Consider the following 24538-nt stretch of genomic DNA (forward strand, 5'->3'; position numbering starts at 1 on the left):
TGGCACAGATTTCGGCGTGATTGCCCACTAAACCAGGAAAGCTAAGAGCCTTGAAGCCTTGAATCAAATAACTACGGTTTTACGCATGGATGTGTAATATTATCAGGTTTGATGTCATTGAAAAACAATGCGGTACAGCACCAAGTCAGCTCTCAACCGCCGACTATCTGTAACGGAGATTATATAGGAGGAAAGGGTCAGCGGATTAAAGGCGAATAGGGATCAGAGATATTCAAATTTTACTCAATCTCATGGCACAGCCCTGTCAGGACCGAATCTTCTTGCTGTATTCTTCACCGTGTGGAGAAACATAGAAGGAAAGCAATGCCGGCCAAAGCGTTCTTCGGTTGACTAGAGTAATATTCATGATCAGCAAAAAACATCGACAAGATCGGAGTTGGTACCTCCTGGGTCTGAAATTGATTGGATTATAGTAGTAGAACATACCCTTTTGCCCCCTTCATTATTCGCAGTCCGATACCCCAACCACCGCCTATACAAGTCCTCGGCGGTGTGCGTGGTAAACATGTATGAGAGCCGATACATGATGTGATCATAAAGATGATCAAAATTCCAGATACTATCCGGCCCACCGTTTATATTTTCCGGCGCGCCTCGATTATAGATGCGAGCTAATTCTTCTGATGTCCACTGACCATCTGCATAAATTGGATGGGGAACATGTACTGCCTTCAACCCGTGATACATCGCCCATGATGCTCCTGACATCTCCGACGCAAGTCCCAGCCCCTTTGTTGCTTGTGCGTTATGAATTAAATCTAATAGGCGCTTGGAATACCGTCCCATAGTAATGACTGCCGCACGACGAGGAGTGTCAAGGCCGTACCTGAAATTCCAAACCACATCCGGAAATGTCCATCTCGTGTCCTTGGGATTGAAAATTGGAAGGAAAGTGATTAGATCCGCTTCTTCACCAACACCCCATGTGTAATTGTCTTCTTTCGGACTTGCTGTCGGCGGGTCGGGACCAAGTGATCGGATTCCAGTGCCAAACATTGACCCCCAGATTGTATTGTCGGAGACTTCTGTAAGACTTTCATCAACCATTTGAACGAAATTATTCCATGGTCCGTGTGCACCGGGTGTATAGAAATAGGCATTCCGTTCCCATAAGTATTTCCTCGGTTGATTCCTGGCAAACGAAATTGCTTTATCAAGGAAATGATAAGCGTGCCCGGTATGACGACCATCCATTTCTAACTGCCAATAGAAATCGAAGTTTGGGTACAATTGAGAGAATATCTCTAGTGGCTGATGGTGCTGCAAAATAGGACTATCATTATAAGCAGTTAACACAACATCATCCTGTTCATTTGCAGATAACTTTCTCACCTATGCTCCGCAATTTTAGGGTACCAGGCCTCGAGAAGCTTATTATTAAAGAAGAGAGCCATATTGCGAAACTCAGCAGGAATCAGATGGCGAAGTCGATTCATCGTTTTTGGATCAGAAAATATAGGCAGATCATCGTCTTTCACGTGGACAAGAAGGAAAATTTCATACTCTGCACCAGAATGCAGGGAAAGCTCCATGATCAAGGCTCGAAGATATTCACGGTGGTTTTCCGTCCAGGTCATAGTGTGCCATGCTCGAATGAGCAGAGCGGACCGACTATGATATCTTTTGTGACCAGACTGAGGAGTATCGTATGCGTCTTCTGCTATTTGTGGCGGCCGTCTTAGCTTAAATGAAAGAGGTCTTTCTTGCGATTCGTTGTTCACAGGCTTATATCTGTCCGCGTTTCTCTTGAAACAAGAGGATTGAAGCTCGTTCCAGTCAACCTCTGACCAGGGAATGCGCGGAGGTCGGCTGAATCCAGGAACATCTTCTTCGCTCGTATCGTCGTACCCGTATGCCCCGAAACGGGAATATCGATCAGTACACACATTTCCATCTTGACCCATAGCCTCATATGAGCCAAACTGGGGCTCGGGGAATCCGATCTGACTTCCCTTGTAGACGAGCATCATGTCTTCTAGACGCGTTCGGTCGAGATCTCGGCCTCTTGGGCCGAGACAGGGTTTAAAGGTCCCATGATTCTCTTTTCTCCAATTCCGACTGTTATATCGAGGGTATGGGTCGTATATCGAAGGTGTAGGATGGGGAGGGTCAAGAGAATCTTGATATGCACTGTCAGTACTAGTAAGGGTCAATGTTCCGCCAATGTAAAATCGTTCGTCCCTAGACTTCGATGTCAGTAATCCATTTGCACGTAGTTCTCGGTATATCAAACGCAAACCTCTTCGCATGAACGAACCCCATTTCGTCCGGTTCATGATTCTGTTCACCATCCGAGTCCCCAGGCACAAAGACGTATTCAATACCGCTGGTTTCTTGATATTGACCTGGTCGAAGTATTCCTGGTCGATGGCATTGAAGTAGAGTACCAAGAATGGACAGCTTAGGGTCGGCATAGAGATATGAATACGCCTCAAAGATCGTGATGACAAAGGCAAAGCATGCAAGCCATCGAATCCATGTTGTCGGGCGCAAACGCAATGACCTTCTAGTCCTGAATCTCGTGGGATTTCGGTGTTGGCGTTCTAGTATCGGGTCCATAATGGGATTGCTGGAAAAAAAACACTGCCGGATATCACATATTACTAGTATGAGGACAAGTTTCTTTCACGCCACGAGCTATATCAAGCTTGAAAGATGTCTCAGTGGGTAATTCATGTTTCTGGCTTGAGCGTAAAGCAACCTAAACAATAGGGAAATGTTTCCGGGTGCTGCAGACGAAGATGTCATTACTACGCGGTCTTGACTCCATCAACGCTGGAAACTCATTTTCAACTACTGGTGAATACCACCTGGGGGTTGTATCATGATACTGAAGATTCTCCAATACGATTAGTCCTTCTACATACTAGTATTGCTTACATTAGACTTGAGATTCAAACCTATTATACTGATCAGTGCTTATATTCAGTTGAGGATTAGAGAACCTTCACAGTAACCCTTGGGATACAAGGGCGATTAAGAAACGAATACAGTTCAGAGAGCCGCCTGCTTCATGCACAAAAAGTACGGAGAAAGAAGAAGAGTGAGACTCGAGGGTGCAGTCCGGCAAAGCTGGGTTCAATGAGGTCCTCCCCTAAATAGATATCTTCGGCTCGTGAGGGGTTGAGCTAAGTCCAAGGCCCATCGATGGTGTAACCATGTGGTCAGGACCCATCATCAATACCCTGGATCAAGTGTTCTTGTAGATGCCATGATTAAGCAAAATAGCTCTTCCAAAGAACACCAGAGAGATCCTCAAGTTGATCTTGTGTGAATGCCTAGAATAAAACATGTTAGCAAGAGCGCAATTTTCGCATTTTTCAAGTAACTCACCTTAGCATCGATATGCCAAGTATCTTGTCTGGTCTTCTTGAATTCACTAATAATCGACTTCACACTGGAACCGACAATTCCCGGATCACTGGCAGCACGGATGCTAAGCGTAGTCAGGGCCTCAGGCATCCAGTGAGGTGGAGGACTATTGTAGGGGAATGCCTGAATAAGCGCACCAAGTCCCAGCACCGCGCCATGACGCACGATAATAAGACGGCTGTGTTCAGGTGTCGGTGTTCCTGTGCCAGAAGAGACCGCCGAGGAAATACCAGAGCGGAAGGTCTTGGGCTTCTTGGGAAGCGGGTTATCCGCAAGGATTTTGGTGAAGCGCTCTTGGAATCGGTTGACCATCTTGTTACGCAGGAAAATGGGCGAGCAACGGACCATTCCTGATAGTGTGGCAGAGGCACCAGCGCGGACTTCATGCTGGGGGTCTTCAAGCATAGACGCGATGCACTCAAACAACTTGTCGCGGTCTGCAGGGTCAAGCAGGAAGAGGCGACGGAAGTAGATGATCTGAATGTTGATCATGACTCGCAGACGCTGATGCCATGATGGAGATGTCTGTCCAATACGGATGAGGGATTGGATGAAGTTGGAATTCTTCTCGGCGGGGTAAGGGATATTGGGAAGGTGACGGAAGACATGGTAGGCGAGAGACTGGAGCTCTGGATCCTCCTTCACATCCATCATGTGCAGAAGCTGCGCCGTAAAGACGTCAGGGAAGAAAGGAACCAACTGTGTACACTCGTGGGAAGAAAGAGTTGAATCCAACCAGAGGAGCACGGTTTTGCTGCCAGAGGTGTATGAAGAAGGTGTTTGTTGTCCAGGGGTCCTGGCCTTTCGCCATTCCTCGATCTGGGTGAAAACGCCACGAACCATTGATGAGAATTCGGCGGAGGGTAGGTAAGGGTAGCTGCCGACAGATGAAGCAGACTTCTGGGCATCTAGCAGATGCTTAAGGTCGGGATACGACTCATGATACCTAGTGCGGTAAATTGTAGCGAGAGTCTGACCCATCGCTTCACGAACACCCTTGTAGGGATGATCCAGATGCGCGAGGAAATCCTTCACAATGGGCTTCTCCAATTGGAAATGCCAACCAGCATCAATGATGCATTGGTGAAGCAGATTGATTTTAGAGCTCTCCTTAAAAGCTGCATTGGTAGACATATCCAGCCGGAAACTAGCAAGCCAATCAACCAAAGGCCAGGCTCGTCTCGGATCGCGACATTGTAGGATCATGTGAAGGAAGGTTGTCCAGTAGCCGGAGTTTTCGGGCGTCAGGCCATCCGTGAATATCTTCCTTACAATTGGGAAAGCATACTCCCATACCAGAGATCGGTTTTCCACGCTAGAATCGGTCACAGAGCTGATCAAGGCACCGAGAATCTCAGCAGTAGCGCGATGTTGATGCTTATCACTGCCATCTTCGAAGACTATCTGAATCTCTTGCTGAATGTCCTTGAAAGATGCAGCTGTGAGTCCATCCCGGAGCATCAGCTCGAAGGCATAGAGAAGCATCATAGCACATGACATGCGGAACTTGTCAGCTGAAGGATCCCTCGGTTCCTGTTTGAGATACGAAAAGAATTTCGAGAACCATTCACGAGTGAACAGTTTACCCATTTGAGTCCGCACATTCCATTCAACTTCGTCATATTCGATATCCCGGGCCACGTTAGACTTGTAAGCGGGCATAGTCTTGCCCCATACCAGCCAGCCAGGGAAATCATGGTCCACATAGTATTCCGCTTCAGGGTTGGCAAAGCTAGAAAGATACTCCTGTGTCCAGTCCTTCTCATACGGGCGCGTCGCAACCTTGATCTTTGAAGGGAAGCGCTGGTGTCCCAATATATAGTTCTTGTACTCATGGCTACAGATAGCTCGTACATCGATCATCGTGAACAATGCAATGAGTGCTTGCGAGTACATACCCCGCAAGCCAGGGTGGTCATCGATCGAGCCGAGGGTAACCAGCTCAATGAGGTTCTCACTGGCTATGTAGTCGAATCGTAGACCCATTGTGATCACGATCGTCGCAGCGCGGCTGGCGATCTTCCAGTGTGACACTCGTGCCAAATTGACAAGCTCTTCAGCAAGGTCTGCTTTCTTCTTCTCAATTGTTACACGCTTCTTGTTGATAGCATTTCGCTTCTGCTCAATGTCCCCGCTAACGTCTCCGCTCGGAGCAATCGCCTCCACAATATCTCTATCGAGGATGGCCATTCTTTCCATGGCGCGACCATAATCCATAATCTGGAATACAGCGCTCGAGCAAATTTTCTGTACAGAGGGTTTGTCCACAGCACTGGCATCGATGAAGGTTCGAATCAGAGTAGGCGTAAACTTCCAGTTTCGCCCAACTGTCCTTGCAACACTGCTAAGAAGCAATGAGAACAATGCACCCTTAATACGAGCGTGGTCGTTCTCTTTGACACCCTTCTGGAGGGCCCTGAGAAGAGGGGGGATGACGAGACTCCGAGCACCCCATACAGCCTTGAGGGCAGACTCGCCTGCATTTTGGGCGTTACGTCGAGTCTCAGTGTATAGAGAGACACAAGACTCCGCGAGGTCGTAAAGAAGTACTTCGTCAAGTTTAGAACGAGGCCGCGGGGCAGCGTTGTGACGCAGACGCTGCAGATGGTATACATTTGCCCGGCGGACAAGAAGTGCTCTTGGGTAGTCTTTACGAATGCCGCTCATTTTGTAGGGATGAATATCAGCAGCTAGAAGCCGTGTGACACGGTCAAGAACATGGGCGGATCTTTCAATTCCCACGTCAACGAACCAAGATCGGAATGCCGAGTAAAGGGCTCCAAAACATGGCACATCATCTTCCTGCTTGTCACTTAGGAATCGATGAGTCTCATGCAGCACCCATCCCGCTCGCTCACGAATCTCGTGGATGGCATTGTACAGAGGATCCCCTTCCTGCAGTGGATATCCTGTGGGATACGAGAAGCTTTCCTTGATTAGGGCCTCATCGGTATTGTCAAGAGCACCATCGGCTTCCTCATCAACGGTCCCGTTTGAAGCGGCAGGATCATCGACCGTCTCAACTTCACTACACACAGCAGATGCGCCATTCAAAGTCTCTGGGGAAGTTTTGGCTGCAGCCTTGGGGTCAAAGAGAACAGAGATACCAGATAGAAGCAATCGTAAAAGCACCAAGTTTCGAGTAACTTCATCCGACCACTCTTTCCCACTACCGTCTCGTTTGATGCTCGAAGTTTCATTTGTCAGGCCAGAGAGATGCTTCAACGCCGACTCGGCTTGGTTTTTGAAGACATCAACAGCAAACTCCAATTCCTCGCGCTTGGGAACATGCCAGTTGATGTTGAGGTTCCGCACATCAGGGCTGTAGCTCCAGTGCTTAGGTTCAATTCCCCCAACGGTGTCTGCTTTCTCATACAAAGAGTAATCACTGGTGTATGTACCCGTCAAGTTTAACAAGAGATGGTGGATGAAGTTAGAAATGTGGACTGTTGGGATACCACGGCACTTCTGTTGCATGTAAACTGCAATATCGAAGAGTTCTTGGCGATGGGCCAGGACGGCATCACCAACATGCACAACGCACATACTCAACATGCTAACGTTCCAAACCAGGCCACGGTCGCGAGGCAGAACGTCTGTGCCAGTTGTTCGAGTTGAGCCAGCCCCATTGTCCTCGATTTCAGTTCTGATTGCTTGTGTGAGAACAGGGATGAAGCGTTTGAGAGCCTTTTCAGGATTGACCTTGCAAAGCGAGTTGCAAATAAAGGCCATTGCGTCCCGGGCTTGGTGAATGACATGGTTGGAGACGAAATCAACGATCTTCGAGAGAGCGATATCATAGTATTCGGGTGACAACGAAGCGAGGAGAGGCATGAATGTCGCAGGCAATGTGTTGACGATGTTCTCCTCTGGAGAGCCGTTGCGAACACGAGTGACGTCTGGTAGGTTCTCTAGGAGCGTGAAGACACGTCCAAGGAACGAGATTGTGAAATCACCGAAACCACAAGTCGATGAGCGCAGGATCATTTCTTCGGTCACATCGTCAAGTTCTGTATCATAATTCAATTGAATGTCTGAGCCTTGTTCCTCCATTCTCTCCATTTCGCCAGATATCCACTGCATAGCCAGCATGTTACAGTTAACGTCCTCTCTTCCTTTGGTCAAATCAACCATAGGGATATTATAACAGGCAGATTGGATGAAGGAAAGCGCATGAAGTGACTTTTCAAGATCATTGGCATCAATACCTGGCAATGCCAGGCCAAGAAGGGTTGTCATATGACAACGATAGCCCTTGGATCGGGTTATAACACGAGAGAGGACTTGCATGGCGCGAAGGGAAGATGTTGTTCGATGTACCTCGACCAGGCCTTGCAAAGCGGGATAGATTCTCTGCAAGGCGCCTGGGAGGATCAGATGCGGTTCCAAGTAGGCAAGACCTTGAAGGGTGGAGAGCGAGAAAGTCATGGCGGTGCTGCTCTTGGCATATATACCCATGAAAATTACGTCCCTCAAGCACAAGACAAAGCGTCGCTTGAGAGCATCATTCAATCGTCTTTCCGGTGGTACTTCCATCTCCCCGCTTTGCTCTCGGTTCCAGCGCATTACGAAGAAGTCTGTCAGGTAATAGACTAGTTGGGACAGAGTCTTCGTCCAGCTACCCGAGTTCGAAGGGTGGAAGAACGTCTCGACTGCCTGGATTAGACCCTCCAAATGCGTAAGAATAGAGTCTTCGGATTCCAGACAAGCAGGGGAAAGCGACATGACGATCCACCGGGCAATGTGGTGGGCAACAGGGTGCTTCCGGGTGTCGCGGTCGAGCATGATACCCAATCCAGAAGAAATATCTACCAACGCACTGTAGGGCGAGGTAGACTGTCCAACCGGAATCTCCAAAAGTCTCAGTGTTGCCGTGAAAATAAGAGACGACTGTTCCTTTGTAAAGAGGCCATGTTCAGAGAAAGGGATGTGAGCAGCAGTCAGCGAGTCCCGGGCCAATCGCGACAAATAATCCAAGTATGTAGTATCGAAAGTTTTTGACCGTCCTACTAGAGACCAAAGATGGAAATGGGTCGGCAGATACGTTTGGGGGAGGAGATCTGGTCGGTCTGCGGGGGCGGGCGATGTTGGGAGTAACAAGTTTATCAACCCGGCGACCACGAACGCGCCTTCGGAGAAGGAGGTTGTATAGTGAGGAAGAAATTCCTCAAGCATCGCTGGCAGCTCGCATGGGTCAATGAACAGCTGCGAGAAAGCGCAAAGCTTGGTCAACGTCTTTACATTCCGTTTGAGGTTGGTCGAATGAACTAATCCGGACTCAGTCGGCAGCACAAATGCCTTTAGTTCTTTGTATAGAGGCTTCCAGTCAAGAGTGAGGTCTTTCACAGGTCGGAGGTAATGCTTGCGCCTGTATGATGGTTAGCATTGGGGCTTTCCCCCCGCCCGCTCATTCATGTCCTATGGGGATCGCGGATCGCTCACTTGGTAAGAAGCATGAACATGCTCGCAAATCGCTCAGAAACGCCCGGGTCGATCCCGGGAGCCAACGAGAGCTCATAATAGAGCTTCACGAGGTTGATCCGCTCTGTGCGAGTCGGATCGAACTTCAAAGATAGCCATCCTCGGAGCTCGCGTGTCCAATGTACTGCACCGGGGCTGAAATCTCCGGCCTCTACTGATACATAAAGTTGATTTAAGATCTCTCTGAAAGTCCGTTCCCTCTCTGCTTCATCCTCAAGCTGATATGGAAGGTATTCAAAATATGGATATGTTCGTGGGCGTACACGAGCTTTAGGTTCTCCGGCGCCGTTTACCGCGACGGGCTCACCACCCGGTGAGGTGGCCCGGGAAATCTCTGTAGCATGGAGAAAATTGTCGGATGTGAGAATCGCCTTGGGGGTTGAGGCGTCCATAGTCGTGTGCGAGTGAGGGGGAGGAAGAGAGCTCAAGGGGAGGAGGTGGAGATGGGGGCGAAGGAGGGTGTTGGCGTGGATGTCAGATTGGGGTCGAATCTTGACAATACGTCAGCAACCACAAGGTTCTAAGAGCTTCACGCACCCGTACCCGATCACAAGGTTTCCAGGAATGGAACTCGCACTTACCTGGATTCGTATAAGTTTTAATTTTTATTGATCACCATATAGGTCGGTATTCCACGCCGCTAGATGGAGATTGAAGATCGGAGGATGCGTTGCAAATGGGGGTGGGCGCATGAGGTTCTGGGCTCGTGAGAACAGCAACCTCGTGAAGTTCCAAATGGTACACTAAAGATCCAACTCCAAGTTGGGATCAGCACTTAGTAATCGATACAGGAAGAGGTCTTTCTTTGCAGCAATCAACAATCCTGGAAAAGGCTGGGAGAAAAGAGTCAAAGCAAAAGATGAGGTCTAGGTCGAGGATCGGATGACATAATTCCACGTAACTGCAACTCCAACAGCTTCCTGCAGCTTTTGAAGATCAAGTGGATTCGAGCTATACTATGTATGGTGTGTATACAGTATAGTATAGAGTATAGTGTATAGTTTATAAAATTTGACTGATATTTTCCATACAGTTATTTTTTTTGTACTAGAATCGTATTGAATTTAATCTATTTAATGTTCTGGCAGGCAGCGAGTCCACATCAGCGGCCCAACTTAGGCAGACGGACCATACGCAACACACTCGGGTTCCAGACACGAGAATATCACGGCGGTAGCAAACAATTGGCCATTGGTGAACGAATACTTTCTGCCGGCGCAAATCATCATGCCGGCGGCAAAAAGGAACCGAAAAGAACCCCCTGGATTAAAGCGTAGCCCGCCATAGCTTGGGCTGCGACCGAGAGGAGGTTGAGAGTCTTGCGAGGATCTTGCAGACTATCCATCGCAGTTGACACCAGCCACCAATACCACAGTGGATATCCAGAGGATATCCGATTGATAATTTGAACGTGATAACTGGTCAATGCCATGATCGCCAGGAGACCCTGCGGTACCGCCAGGCGAAAGAGCATCGACCCCGGACTAACGGCGGAGGCGGAGTTACCGCCAGATCCTGGCGCCAAGGCTGAAGGGGCTTGAAGCGCCCACCAGGAGGATCTACAGAGAATCACCAGCAGAGGGGCTGCAAGTAAAAAGAGAGGAATATTCGAGATGGTCCAGTAGCGAAGAAATCCAACGTTCCTAAAGGAGACAAATTTGCAAATTATTAGCAAGAGTTAGTAAAATGTTACATGGAAGACAAGGGCATACCAGTAGTGACCCTGTACGAAGGTATAGATGCTGGGTACAGTCCAGCTGCACCAGGGTCGAGGATTTGCCGCCAGTGTGCAGTAATTGCGATAGGCGAAGATTTGAGGTACAATCATTCCCAATGCCACAATCGACCCTCCTAGAACGATCACGGCCAGCCGTCGAATGCTACGGGAAGAAGGCCCTTGCGTGATTGTCGACCACGCCAAAATTGAAGCATCGTAGGCAAATAAAAATCCACTCAGGATCCCATTACTTCGGACGAGTGTTGCGAGAGCGAAAAGGACAGCGGCTGTAAGAACAAGTATATCTCGGAAACGCACCGCGCCGTTGTGATCAGCAATCAACGATGATGTATAGAGGTAGAACCCCGAGATATTCAAGAAAGAGAAGATTGATTCTCCATATGGAGCAGAGAGGAAAGCCCCTGCCGGATTGATGATGTGCAGAGCAGCGGATAAGAAGCAAACGAGTCTCTGAGTGGCGGTGGCATGGCCAAAAACATTGGTCGAAAGACCATACAAGGCCAGCACAGAGAGATAATGTGCAACATGAGACAAGACCACACCGATCAAAGCTGCTGTGAGTGGTCCGCTTAGTCCGCCTGATTGTCGGATTCCTGATTGTCACGGAACAAATTAATATAATGAAATAAACTTTCTAAATTGGGGTTGAACAGTCAAAAAATAGAACCCAATTAACTCACCGGAAAGAAAAAGACCAAGGACTCGAGGGTAACTGAAAGCCCACTCCTGCTCAAAGATGTAGCCATGTTGGGCGGTATGTACAAAGTATATTGCATCCCATCGAGCAAATTTGAAAGTCAGAGGGAGTGCATTGGCCGAGCTGTCAGGGGACACGCCAGTATGCTCGTTAGACAGGAGTGTAGTTGAAGTATCGTAGCCGGGGCCCGGACAAGCAACCACAACTACAAACAAGAGAGCTTTCCATAACCAAAAGGCAAGGGTCAAGCTTCGACCAGGATTATCCAGTCGCAACAGGGCCGCGCTACAGCGGCCAATTGAGGGCATTCCAAAGTGGGGTGACAGCGAGATCAGAAGAAGGGGCTACTGTGTTTGAGTCAATAGCTCGGAAGTAGCCGTGGCTCACGGGAAAATCAGGGCCTCGGGAGTGTCCCGGGGATTCAATGTATGTACTTCCGTACGGACAATTAGTTAGTGTTGACTTGGTCAGATTGGAGATGAAGATCGGGCCCGAATGGCACAGAAATTATGCATGAGCATAGATGAGTCAGCGGATGCGGAAACAGCGGGATGCCGAAAGTTTGTGACGCATTAACATTGCGTTTAATTATTTATTGTAATATATTATGTACATAAGATCAAAGATTTGATATTGAAAAAAGAGTTAAGTTCTTTTGTGCAGTGGAAAAGGGTCTGCTAGAATCAACATGATAGTCAATATACTGAGAAGTATACAGGGGTAGGCATTTCCATTTTGTCAGATATATTCAATGTCCGTAGATATACGTGCATAATACATTAGTTACTCTAAGAACTCTCTTGACTAGCTTGAACCAACGAAAAGCATTTTTTTTAGACAATTTGTCATCTGACCAGAAATTTCGGTCACACTCCTGTGTCTAGACTTACCTCCGTGGTCTCTTGTGGAAGAAAAAAAAAGACCTATGTAATCAAAAATTATGGTTATGATAGCTTCCAGTATATTCTCTGGTGCATGTTCGGGATTGACCCGCTGGTCTCCATCGTCAGCCCTATGGAATGAGTACCAAGGTTATGTATGCACCACCCCTACCAGTCTAGCATTGTGGCTGGGGAGAAGTGATATTGAAAACGCTAAAAGTATATTAGTGTTGGAGAGATACTACTAGTAGTATCTTTTGTGGATCTCCCCGGTGACAAGACGTCGGCATTCGGAGTCTACAGTTGTTTATGATCCCGGCGCCGAGTAGATGAACCTCCGAGCACCGCACCAAATCATATTTCATCTACCACTACCACTACCACTACCACTACCTATGTACTGAACCGGAAAATCAAGGTTTGTCCCGTGCTGCTAGTGGTTGCCCCGGTGCTTTTCCTGAGGTCCACGAGAAGGAAAAGTCTGCGACTGGCATGACCTGTGGACCCCACCGGGTCCAGCCATTTCATCTACAAATAGCGGATCCATGAATAATGATTATGCATCGACTCCGTTGGATACCTCGGTATATTCTTTGGTGTATCTAACTACTATGTAGAGCATAGTCCAACACTGAATCATCGGTAGATCGAGCTACTACATTAGTGGTCTGTACATACTAGTAACTAACTACTATGTATATTACATAGGTCGATCATATCGATCCTAGTTCTATGTAGTCCTTAGTGGCAAGCTGAAGAAATCCGGCGTCAGCTGGCTGCTTCTTTTTGACCAATAAAGCATGAAACTCATCACCAGGATTAATGCCAAGCAGCGCCCAGGGCCAAGTAGGAAAGCCAAGAAGACCCAAACACGAAATTTCTCATTCAGCATGACGCAGAGCTCGGGATCGGAGCCTCACATCCTCTTCAAAAATTTCCACGATCGCCCGGAAGTGTCGGAGGCCGCCATGGCCGATCCGCGACCCGCCAAGTGCGAAAATTGAATTTATATTCACATTTTCATGTATGAATCAGTTGTTGTAAAGTTGGTTATATTATTATATGACTGACCGCTGTTGTGTATCCCACCTTGATTACTTTGTTCCTTTCTTTTATGCTCTCGTGTTCTTATTCTTATTTTTTCAACTAGAGTATACATCGACTGCTGACTCTAAATACCCCTTGCATCTCTCTCTCTCTCTTTCTCTCTCTCCCTCCCTCTCTCTTTGTGCATTGATCTGACCTGACCTGACTGAACCACCTTCTTTCTTCCTCACTCACTCTCCTACACATACCCTTCTCTTCTTCTTTCCTTTCCTTTCCTTTCCTTCTTCTCTCTTCCTTGCTTCTTTCAAACTTCCACTTGAAGCTCATCTACAATTACATCCCCAAATCGCATTCCTTTCATCTCCCCGCAGCTTGACGCGTTGGCCCTGGATGCATACGTGGATTCCTGGGGTTAATCAATAAACATCCCCCCATTCCATCTGGAGACAAGATTTCGCCTCGGCTCCGCCGAGTCCAAGAATGCTGCTCAATCTTGGCCTCACAGCGGACGCCGCAGCAGCTCATTCAATAGATCCAACCTCTCAATCAGACACCCCACCAGCTTCCAATTCCAGCTCGCCTTCTTACTCCCCAGGGTTTTTACTTCCAGCGCTGCCATTCCTGGGAAATCTATGCACCCCGAAACAGTCCGATGATCCTGCGCAATTTGCTCCCTCTACCCAGTCTGCGGGATCAGTATCCGCTCCGGCCATGAGCCCCGTCATGCCCACATCGCGTGAAGGCAACTCGTCTCAAACGCCACCACCACAACCACAGACTCTGGCCCGACCTCGTGTCAGCTCCCCGACCACCAACCGGAAGTCAACGCGGTCAAAGACCTTGTATCAGCTCGCTCATCCAGCCGCACATGCCCGTCATAAGCGTCTCAGATTGCGTCCAAAACTCTTGCTTCAGCTCCAGCAGGTCTCCCAAACGCCTCGGCCTTTACCTATTTTAGATGTCCTCCCTTCCACAATTTACATTCCGCGTTTGGCCCGCAAGTTTCCAGCTCTCTTCCGTGGTCGAAATGGTCTGGGCCCGAATGATCTTATCATCGTCATGAGCGAACTATATGAACGCACGGTGTCCACCCGCCCAGAAAAGGAGAAAGGATCAGAGGATGACCGCGAGGAACATCGTGAAGTGATAGCAACAATTTGCCAAATGCTCCAAGAGGATGCGCGTTTAAAAGGGAAAGCGGAAATCTGTTTGAACTTTGGCCCGGTATGGGAAGCAACTCCTCTACCGAGCGGGTCTTATGAGTTCGTCGCGCGAACCGAGACTGGCCTGAGAGTCATGCGATGGGTTCTACGGAGTGGGAAAAATCGCCGAGTGTCGTCGATGAACCCGGGAGCAGCTCAACTAAATGAGGATGGCAAGCGATTTACTTTCAGCGTCATTGACCCACAAACTCGACGACACCCTGTCATCGCCTCGATGACGCGGAACCAGTTGGAGGTTTACGACCAATATTCCGCTGTAGCTCGATCTAACACCGGTCCGACGACTCCTACTTCCGCAATGTCTGTGGTTAGTGACCTTTCTGACAACGAAGCCCCCATCGAATCCAATGACGTCGTAACCCTTGATGATGGGCTCCGCACCCTCATTATCATCACGGGTATCTGGGTCGCCTTTCGCGAAGGTTGGTCTCATAACTTCAACTATGGCGACCCTCTGATGTCCCCGGCATCATCTAAGACTATGTCGCCGGTTTTTGCAAAAAATGAGAGTAGGAGAAACTCTAATGATAATGACGACTTGAGTCCCATGAAAGAAGTCACCAACAACGGCAAACGTTGCATGTCTGTCTCTAGCGTCCGCCGCTCAAACACAATGGCCCAGGCGGAAGGAGAAAAAGCATTTGGTAGTCTGAATAAACGCTCGAATTCGACCGGTGCGGCGTTTATGGATAGAGCCAAGCAGCGCAGTGCCTCGGGAATCAGCAACAGACTCAATCGACACAGTATGTTCACTGCAACAGGCGAGAATGGGCGAGAACTCGTAGTCTCTCGTCCAGCATCCTTGCGCCAGAACTCCCCACCTGACGACAATGATAAACGACTCAATCGACCCAAGGATAAAACAAACTCTCGATTTGATTCCGAGAACAAAAAGCCTGCACCTCAGCCCGACCGTGCGATTGTCAATCGTAATCCGACTGTATTCCCCGATTTCTCAGAGAGCAATGGCAAAGATATCGATCCCATCAAAGCGAAACGACGACATCGATTCAGTTCTCTTTTTACCATGTTTCACCGAAAAGGAACAGCCCATTGATACCCTTCTTTCCTACAACAGCTCTGCATCATTCCACTTTTCCAGTCCCTCTTCTCCCCTTTCCACATATCTATACCCTTGCATCTTGTCAGCGATCTATCTGTATTTTCTACCTAGCATTATCTCTACTCCGATTGCATACAAAAAAGGGCGTTGCTTTGGCAATTTGACTCGTCTGGTACGCAGCTCTTTGCCATTTCTTTCTACTCTTGTCTTGTATACTCCATGTTCCATTTCAAAGATACACCTGTGCCAGGATGGATAGGTCTTGTATACAATCACTATCTGCATGCATTCTGTATTTTTTGATCATGAGCTCAGCGAGTTCCAAGATAGTCTTCCATACCTATGATGCGAACATGCCCAATCAGAAATGAAATCACATCACGAATAATATTACTATTTGTAGATTACATTGAGCAAATATTTTTCTCATGATCAACTAGCCGTAATGTGAGATCGACGTCAACTTAATTCACCACCCACAGTGGGTCAATTGATCGCTCTCCGGGGATCTAAACCACAGTAAATTTCAGTCTTTTTCTCTTCGATGGACAGCGTCCAATGAAGTGAATGGCCGAATTAAAAGATTCTCGAAAGACTACTACTAAGTCGAAAGCGGATAATGTGTATTCCATAACTATCCAGGTGGGACAAGATGGTCAGCCTAACCTTTGCTGCGTGATAGAAGAAATCCTTAGTAGGAAACAATTTGATAATCTAATCCAATTCCAATCCTACTACCACCTAGTATAATTCTAATCTACCGCTCCATAGGAGCAACAGCCTTAGCAACATAAGGCTCCTCCAAATACTTAATTTCCTCATCCGAGAGCTTAACCTTCAAACTAGCCACAGCCTCATCAATCCGTGAAGGACTACTAAGTCCAACAATAGGACATTCATTCGGATGACTCAAGCTCCAAGCCAGGGAAATCTGCGCCATACTAACGCCCTTCTTACCAGCCAATTCTTCCACACGATCGACAATTTCCTTATCGGACTCGGTCTCACGGCTGCGAATCAGCATCTTCAATGCACCGTCCGTACTCTCACGTACAGTCGAGCGGGATCCCCAGGGTCGAGTCAGGACACCACGGGCCATGGGGGACCATGGGATAAGTCCGACGCCACTGTCGAGGCAGTAGGGAATCATTTCTCGCTCTTCTTCACGGGCGATTAGGTTGTGGTAGTTCTGCATCGAGATGAATTGATGCCAGCCCTTGCGAGCAGCGATATTCTGGAGTGTTTGGAATTCCCAGGCAGCCATCTGCGAAGAATGAATTAGATCCAGTGTCCACTAAGTCTACAGAATATTTCGATTTTTGTAAAAAGAGGTGAATAACATACCGAGCTAGCACCAATATAACGGACCTTCCCGCTCTCAACCACATCGTTCAATGCTTTCATGATCTCTTCACGAGGAGTCTCCCGATCCAAACGGTGAATCTGGAGTACATCGATATATGTTCCTAGGCGCTTCACACTGGCATCAACGGCGTCGAGAATATGCTTTCGAGATAATCCGACTCGATTCACGAATGCACCGTCATTGCGAGCTGAGGCGGCAATGGGTGGGAATTTACCCTCATCGTCAACGCCATAGAAGCACTTGGTTAAAATCACGACCCGATCACGCGGGATGTTGTACTTCTTCAAGGCTTTACCGACGATTTCCTCGGATCGACCATGCGAGTAGACATCCGCCTATCTCTGTTAGCATGATTGGTACGTCTATAATGGTATATGTGTGATTATTCACTTACAGTATCCCAGGTATTGATGCCCTTCTTATAGGCGTGTTCGATGAGGGGCAATGATTCCTCCTCATCTAACACCCAATCCTGCCATTGCTTGCTACCATAGGACATGGTACCCAAAATGATCTTGGAGATCTTCAAGCCTGAGTTTCCTAGGCTTCGCTCCGTCAAATGTTAATATATACACCTACAACTAGTGTATTGGTTCATGAGGTAGTCTCTTGATGTGGGGGGAGCTCACCGAACGTATTCCATTTGCGAGTCGGACATGGTGTACTAGAGTAGTAAGAATCTCGAAAATCGGTGTAGATTCTGACAATCAGTGAATGTTCTCTGCATAATACCCCTTCTCTGCGCCAAATGTTCCAGATAATTCGGGACATGACGTCAAATTGCAAGTAACAAGAATATTGACATCTTTCTGAGTGACTCACCAACCTTCTGCGGGGACTAGCCAATTATCGATAATAGACGTTTGGTGAGTTTCAAAAAGGTTGTATGTTGTGATGGACTTATCGTGAATCAAGAATATTCAGCTAAGAATGTCATAAATACCTGGATAGCCGGCATTCGCATATTAATAATCGTGATTGAGGAGTAACTAACTATACGATCTGCCGAAGCCAACAAGCGAGCGGCAGCTTAACCGACAAATACCCGATAAGCTCTTCCTCCTCGCCAGCGTCGGGCAAAAGTACCGGGACGTCGAAGATCTGGGCTAAATGCCATGATAGATCTTTGAATTATCTAGTATGAGGGATATTGTAATATACTACTATACTACTATCTACGTATGTGGATAATAATCGAGAAATTATGGGTTTAATTAACTGCCGAGATGATTCATTAAGTACTGGAAGTCAATCGAGCCATTGCCATGGACAAACTTGTAAGGAATGATAAATACTATGTGACTTGCCACTAAATAAATCATTGCTTCGGAACTAGCTTTAGTACTTTCAATGCATTCTCAGTCAACTTAAGAAATATCACATCCTTTGTTCTATAGTTACTTGAGGGGTTAACATACCCCTGCATGTAAGACTAACCCGAATATAGCCTAGGGCTATCTATGGACACACTGTGTCTCCCACTTGCAATGCTGGTGGGCTGAACTATTATCTATTGAAATTGATCAGCACATCCAACTTGACAATGAAGACGTGCACCTTTGTAACTGGAAATCCGAATAAAGTGATCGAGGTCAATGCTATTCTCGGTGACAAAATAGCAATAGAACCCCTTGCACTGGACATTCCTGAAATCCAAGGTACTTTGGAAGAAATCGCTGCAGACAAATGTCGGCGAGCTTCGAAAGTTGTAAGAGCGTGGTCACCGCAATTGATTGGATGGTTCTGAGAAGTATTTGTTCAATTAGGTAGATGGACCGGTCATTGTCGAAGACTCTGCGTTGGAGTTTAATGCGATGAACAAGCTTCCGGGTACTTATATGTGAGTTGGATGCTACGAGAAAGAAAGACTTGAAATTGATATTGAAGAATCGAAACCATTGCTTACTATCCGATTGCTTGGAAACTTGGTCAGAAAGTATTTTCTAGAATCCTTAGGAAATGAAGGCCTCAACAAACTATTATATTCCTATACGGACAAAACAGCCGAGGCCGTTTGCACATTTGCATTTACTACGGATCCCACGACCGACCCAATCGTCTTTCAAGGACGACTCAAGGTTTGTCTTTCGTCGTTATATCAGATCTCGCAATTCCATTTTCTCATCAGGGTATTTATTGAAGGGTCGAATCGTTCCTGCAAGGGGCCCACCGGTATTTGGTAAAAGTTCCTGTGAAGCATCATGTAAACGGCAATTGTTCTCTAACTGATGACTAGGCTGGGAACCGATATTTGAACATGAGGGTGAAACGCTTGCGGAGATGGCCCATGAAAAGAAGGTCTGAGCAACTCAATCATTTGCCCCAAACTGGTCAATGGAGCTGACTATCATCCAGAATAAACTATCACATCGCTATAAGGCATTGCTCAAGTTCCAGGAGTGGCTGGCCACAAGACAGTTTACTGAAAAATGAATCCCGGAGCCTGAATTAATAAAATGCTTCCTCATATACTCATTCTCTGGGCTTCAATAAATGACATTTCATTTTCTAATCAAAATCACAAAAAAGGAATGGTGAAACATTGCTTATATCCCTTATCTTCATGGCGACAAGATCTCTTGACTAGGCCATGCAACATGAAGATGTTCAACGAAATGAAAACTTTGTTTCAATATGAATCTGCACTTTTAACTCAGTCATATAAGTAGTACTACTAGTACTAAAGTATAGATCAATCTGAGCGGGCCTATAAGTGCAACATTATTGCATAACTATGCGACAGAGTTTCATGAGAACCGGAATGACACGATATGGACATATTATTATTTCCAGATAAAGTTACCTCGCATTTCAGGGCTGCCTTTATCCCTCTCCAAGACCACTAACCCTTCGAGCCTAGAGCACTGGCAATTCACACTCGATCAAGCTCTCGACGCCACGCCCAGCAGTCCAGATCTTGTTAATTTTGAGGCCAGCAGATTCAACAAGTACTTTCCAGTCTTCAGCTGTGCGCTCAGTAGATGCAAAATCAGACATCATGATGATATCCAAACTAGTAGTTTCCCAGTAGGCATTTGTTGCCGGGATGACGTTTTCGTTAATCAATACCTTGCTATACCCCGGCTTCATGGCCGGAATAATGTTCTTCAGGATTTTCACGCAGTTCTCGTCGGTCCAGTCATGTAGAACCGAATGCATGTAGTAAGCGCGAGCCCCTTTGAAACGAACTAGTCAGATCATGATGCTCTCAGATTATGATAGTACTTGTTGGAAACTTTCTTACCCTTAACAGGCTCTTGCGTAAAGAAGTCATGGTCCATTATCTCAATCGATTTATCCAAAGACATGGTGCGAGCTTGATCTAGAACCTCAGGGAGGTCCTGAAGAATCAGACGACCACGAGCCTCGGGCCATTTTCGACGGAACTCCGAAAGGTCGTGGCCTACGCTGCCACCGATATCAACCAGTAAAACCCCATCATCACCCACGTCTGTTGAGATCAATCTGGGTACATCGTAAAACCCAACATCCATCCAGCTGGGACGGCCTTGGTGGTAGGCGGACATATGGTTGTTGAACTGTTTAGCAGTAGTAGGGTGGTTCTTAAGGAAATCAAAGAAGTGATCCTGAGTATCATATCCGAGTTGAAAACCACATTCACTGCCATTTGATGGATTGCGATAATTCGTTTTCTTCAAAAGAGAAGGCAATGCCAGAGTTCCTTTCGTTATGCAATCGGCACTAGGCAAATAAATGTAACGTTAGCAACGATCCGAATCCCCAGTAGGCCAGTGAAACGGATGGAATACTTACACGCAAGCATAACCATCGCTGTATCGCTCTGACATAAGGGATATCGTGAATCCAGTACGTTGGTATTCGTCAGGCCCAGCCTCCAAAATCACACCCATAGCACATAAATGCTTCAAAATACGAGCTAATCCCATTATCAACTGGTTTCACAGGGCAACGGATGGAAGTTGTATGCGTATTTGATGACTTACCGGTTAATTTACCATCAGCTCCAACAGAATCTGCCAATGAAGAAGCAGTCTTGGGCTTATTATCCTTAGAAAGAGCAGTGAAAAGGCCCATATCTATACCAGCCTCTATACAAGCAAAAACCGTTGACTGTGTTCAATCCACATTAATAACTTAAAGACAGAAGAGGCAGATATTGTCATACCTGTGCCCAACAATACCTGATCATGGCCTCTCTAGGAGTTTCCACTGCATAAACAAGAGAACGAGCGGCATCCAACAGTTCGGTGCGCGATTGAGCATCATCTGATACAAAAGCATTTCCAGAAGCCGCGATTCTTTTCAAAAGCCCGGGTACCAGCTCGGGGAGGTTTGGAGAGATCGCAACAGAGCCGTCAACAAACGCCTCGGAAGAGTGGCCATTCGTAGTATGACCGTTGACCTGACCGTTTGTGTGGCCATTGCTGTGACCATTGGTATGGCCGTTGGTATGGCCGTTGGTGCCGTTAGCATCATTTGTGTGAGCTTCACTAATGACAGTCATTTTCTTCAATTAAGGGAATAGAGGAGGATTGGAAGCATCAATGAATTTGAGCGGAATATACAGCTTGCAGGTAAGTCGGTACTTATGTTATTTTTTTTCTCACCCCTAGAGAGCCATGTGGTATGGACCGTTGTCAGGATCCGCTCAACGTCTTCTAGTTCCAAGCCCCTCTGTTCTCTTTTTCTCCCCAGCACGGGGTATTTTTGAACATATTCCGGCAAGGATTGGCACGGGGAAATTTTGTTCAAACTCTTTCGGGTCTCTGAGTGACTATACCCTTGTTACTAGTCTTCGGGTCTCGCCAATGTTTGAACCAAGGAAACAATTGTATTCTGATTGAACGGAAATGAAGCGGGCCTAGAGCTCGAGATGAATTCACTATTGGTCTACTAGGTCTCTTGCGGCTTGTCCGGATACAGGCATTTCACTAAATCCATACTAGTGTCGAATTCAGTTGGCAGCCTCGAATGTTGCCGAGAGGAGCATGCCATTTCATGCTAAAAGCTCGAAACGTTCATGACGATCAACAGGGGTAGTGATACTTGGTGTACTCCGTATATCATACTGTAGTAATTTTATTTGACTCTCATGCGAGGCTAGCACCGAACTAAGCGCTCTCCACGGAGCCACGCAAACGGAACAGACCTAGTAAATACCGGGGGGGTTTTAGGTATAAACGGCAAGACCTAAATGACCAGTCGAGGCTTGATACCAAATATCAACCATATCAGTTAGCCTGTCATATAAGTTTGATTCGAGTGCAGGTCGTAGTCAAGCTGAATATTTTAGCTTGAAATTATGTATGCTGAAAGGGAAGAGTCTGAAGTTCTGTGCTTTTTCGTCTTTACACTCTTTAGAGCCTCACAGGAAGACATGAGCCCAGCAATAATTGAACTATTCCGTACTTCGTAAAACAGCTATGACTAAAGTACCAAACGTTCGACGTTCTCAAGGCAATGTCGCCGCCAGTACTCAACTTGATAGCCCCTCCTCCATTGCCCCGTACCCACGCTTTGAGGCGGCATGTCGGATCATTGGTTCTGCAAAGTCCAGCTCGCTTCCCTAAGCGGCATCCACTCTAAATTATTGAGTACCCACTCGCTGAACGTTAGGTGTATGTGTTGTTGTTGATCACACGGTCTTTGCGTACATCCGATTTGCTCTTCGGGATTATGACAGCGGCGATCACTAAATTAGTACTAGTTAGGGCTGGCAATGGCGCCTGTCAACGACGCCACGATGCAACTTAGATCCTTCGCCTGGTCCAAGTGTGATCCTTTGGTCCAAGTCCACATATCGGTATGTACTAATTTCCGGGCAATTCACTCCGCAGCGAGCCAATGCTATCAGTGGCTTTATTAGTGAAACAGTACTTTTGCTTCGGCATAATTCGCCCCCAAATCACTTTGTACTTTGTCTTTCGAACAGTGCCATCGGGATGTCCTATTGTCTCTTAGTTCATTCCATTGAGAAGGAGTACGCGTTCAAACAAGAAAAAGGAGAGGCTGATCACTTCAATTGGACGTGCCTGGGCTAGCCCTGAAGGCGGCCTCACACTATGTATGAAATGTACAGGTCATTTTACCTTCTGCGAGGGAATATTTCATTCTCCACGCTGGAATACACAAAGCTACATATCGGAGCTATTATCATTGTCAATCACACATTTGCAGAGCCTATATTTGACTCTTTGGTGTCGATTTCCTCTCGGACTGAACAATATTACAATATCTTATGCTAAAAAATGGCATTGACAGCCGAAAATGAGAACGATGATAAGGGACCTAAGATCCTAGCAGTCATATGGACCCTGACGACCTTGACACTTCTCATGGTGACGGCCCGTATATTCATCAGACTCAAGATGTTGAAAAACTTCGGCATTGATGACTATCTAATTGTCGTCTCCATGGTTCTCAGTCTGGCCTACTGTGGTGTGACAACGGCCTCGATAGCATACGGATTTGGCCAGCATGCAATGAAGCTCTCCCAATATAATATGGAAATGGCCATTTTGCTCAATTCCCTCAGTTTCCTTTGTGGAATTCTTTCATTCACGGTTCCCAAATTGGCAGTGACCGCCATGCTTACTCGTATCTTGAATCCTGGCTTGCCCCAGAAGATATGGCTCTGGACATTGGTTAGCCTTGCTGCTGCTGTGTCCTGCATATGCATTATCATATTGTTTACAATGTGTGATCCACCGGAGGCATTGTGGCATGTTCATCTGGTGGCCACAGCAGGTGCTAAATGTAGAGATGTCTGGATACTTGTCAACTATGCTATTTTTACCGGATGTGAGTTTCATGAATGGATGTGAAATGCCGAGATCTTCATTATGCAACGAGCTAATCAGATATCCAGGTCTGTCTGCTTTTGTCGACCTGTACCTTGCCCTATATCCTGTCAGTGTCCTCATGAAGCTGCATATGTCCCTGCGAAAAAGACTTGCACTTTGTGCCGCTCTCGGCTTGGGCTCAATGTAAGTTGGCTTCCAAAGGTGTTTATTTGTACTACACCAGTGGTACATCAACTTGAAGCTTATGATTTATCTGCACAGTGCTTGCGCAATGGCAATTATTAAATGTACCCAGCTCCAGGGTCTTGCCGATAAGTCAGATTACACCTGTGAGTCAATTGCTTCCATACTCCTGATAATCTTGCTCACTCCTCTCTAGATGGAACAGCCGACCTCGTCATGTGGACCAAGTGAGTACTGATATCCAACTTGCCACCAATTGAGGTCTTTAGATACAATTACTAACATAACGCCCTTTCGCTTATAGTATCGAAGCCGACGTCGTGATAATTGCCTCCTGTATACCAACACTCCAACCATTGCTTGAGCTGGTCCTCGGAAAGCGTACTTTAGGTTCATACAGCAATGGCCAATCGGGTCCTTATAAAAATAGTGGGAGTAACTGGAACACTGCTTCTTTCGATCGAAGCAAGAAGTCTGCTGCAAGAAAAGACGATTTGGTTGTTACCAATGTTGACAGCCAGGAAAGTATTCTACCTGCTGATGGTAATAAAGACCAATTTCAACGCAACAACAACAAAACCTTCCCTATGGGTGCGATACGGCGCACCGATGATGTTACAGTGGAATATGAGGCAAACTCAACCCACGGTGCAAATTCTCAGAGCTCTTGGTAAACGTTTT

The 24538-nt window shown here is 46.9% G+C and overlaps 8 protein-coding genes across 8 annotated transcripts; 3 read left to right on the top strand and 5 right to left on the bottom strand.

The window, feature by feature from the left end:
• Positions 1 to 249: 249 nt before the first annotated feature.
• N7469_010522 (DUF3405 domain-containing protein) lies at positions 250 to 2580 on the bottom strand (the record flags this gene model as incomplete). The annotated part of the gene is made up of 4 exons (XM_056649427.1): positions 250 to 351; positions 448 to 1294; positions 1354 to 2202; positions 2261 to 2580. 4 exons carry the CDS (start codon positions 2578 to 2580, stop codon positions 250 to 252), a joined length of 2118 nt encoding a protein of 705 aa, XP_056496558.1.
• Positions 2581 to 3236: 656 nt separating this feature from the next.
• Positions 3237 to 9266, bottom strand: N7469_010523 (proteasome activator BLM10; the record flags this gene model as incomplete). The annotated part of the gene is made up of 3 exons (XM_056649428.1): positions 3237 to 3299; positions 3355 to 8761; positions 8836 to 9266. 3 exons carry the CDS (start codon positions 9264 to 9266, stop codon positions 3237 to 3239), a joined length of 5901 nt encoding a protein of 1966 aa, XP_056496559.1.
• Positions 9267 to 10099: 833 nt separating this feature from the next.
• Positions 10100 to 11617, bottom strand: N7469_010524 (uncharacterized protein; the record flags this gene model as incomplete). The annotated part of the gene is made up of 3 exons (XM_056649429.1): positions 10100 to 10517; positions 10587 to 11205; positions 11293 to 11617. 3 exons carry the CDS (start codon positions 11615 to 11617, stop codon positions 10100 to 10102), a joined length of 1362 nt encoding a protein of 453 aa, XP_056496560.1.
• Positions 11618 to 13717: 2100 nt separating this feature from the next.
• On the top strand, positions 13718 to 15517 carry N7469_010525 (uncharacterized protein; the record flags this gene model as incomplete). The annotated part of the gene is made up of 1 exon (XM_056649430.1): positions 13718 to 15517. The coding sequence occupies one exon, from the start codon at positions 13718 to 13720 to the stop codon at positions 15515 to 15517; it is 1800 nt and encodes a 599-aa protein (XP_056496561.1).
• A 763-nt stretch (positions 15518 to 16280) lies between these two features.
• N7469_010526 (aldo/keto reductase) lies at positions 16281 to 17547 on the bottom strand (the record flags this gene model as incomplete). Its single annotated transcript, XM_056649431.1, has 4 exons — positions 16281 to 16787; positions 16868 to 17224; positions 17284 to 17434; positions 17519 to 17547. 4 exons carry the CDS (start codon positions 17545 to 17547, stop codon positions 16281 to 16283), a joined length of 1044 nt encoding a protein of 347 aa, XP_056496562.1.
• Positions 17548 to 18341: 794 nt separating this feature from the next.
• Positions 18342 to 19322, top strand: N7469_010527 (non-canonical purine NTP pyrophosphatase; the record flags this gene model as incomplete). Its single annotated transcript, XM_056649432.1, is given in 5 exon segments — positions 18342 to 18597; positions 18656 to 18719; positions 18735 to 19061; positions 19126 to 19187; positions 19245 to 19322. 5 exon segments carry the CDS (start codon positions 18433 to 18435, stop codon positions 19320 to 19322), a joined length of 696 nt encoding a protein of 231 aa, XP_056496563.1. The 5' UTR covers positions 18342 to 18432.
• A 423-nt stretch (positions 19323 to 19745) lies between these two features.
• Positions 19746 to 21375, bottom strand: N7469_010528 (uncharacterized protein; the record flags this gene model as incomplete). The annotated part of the gene is made up of 5 exons (XM_056649433.1): positions 19746 to 20077; positions 20134 to 20591; positions 20664 to 20787; positions 20855 to 20981; positions 21037 to 21375. The coding sequence occupies 5 exons, from the start codon at positions 21373 to 21375 to the stop codon at positions 19746 to 19748; spliced, it is 1380 nt and encodes a 459-aa protein (XP_056496564.1).
• A 1744-nt stretch (positions 21376 to 23119) lies between these two features.
• N7469_010529 (uncharacterized protein) lies at positions 23120 to 24531 on the top strand (the record flags this gene model as incomplete). Its single annotated transcript, XM_056649434.1, has 5 exons — positions 23120 to 23672; positions 23740 to 23857; positions 23936 to 24003; positions 24054 to 24084; positions 24162 to 24531. 5 exons carry the CDS (start codon positions 23120 to 23122, stop codon positions 24529 to 24531), a joined length of 1140 nt encoding a protein of 379 aa, XP_056496565.1.
• Between the last annotated feature and the right edge of the window lie 7 nt (positions 24532 to 24538).

This window comes from Penicillium citrinum, assembly GCF_028827155.1.
Source record: "Penicillium citrinum strain IBT 23319 chromosome Unknown utg000009l:1.0-4274883.0:1.0-4276374.0, whole genome shotgun sequence".
Taxonomy (NCBI): Eukaryota; Fungi; Ascomycota; class Eurotiomycetes; order Eurotiales; family Aspergillaceae; genus Penicillium; species Penicillium citrinum.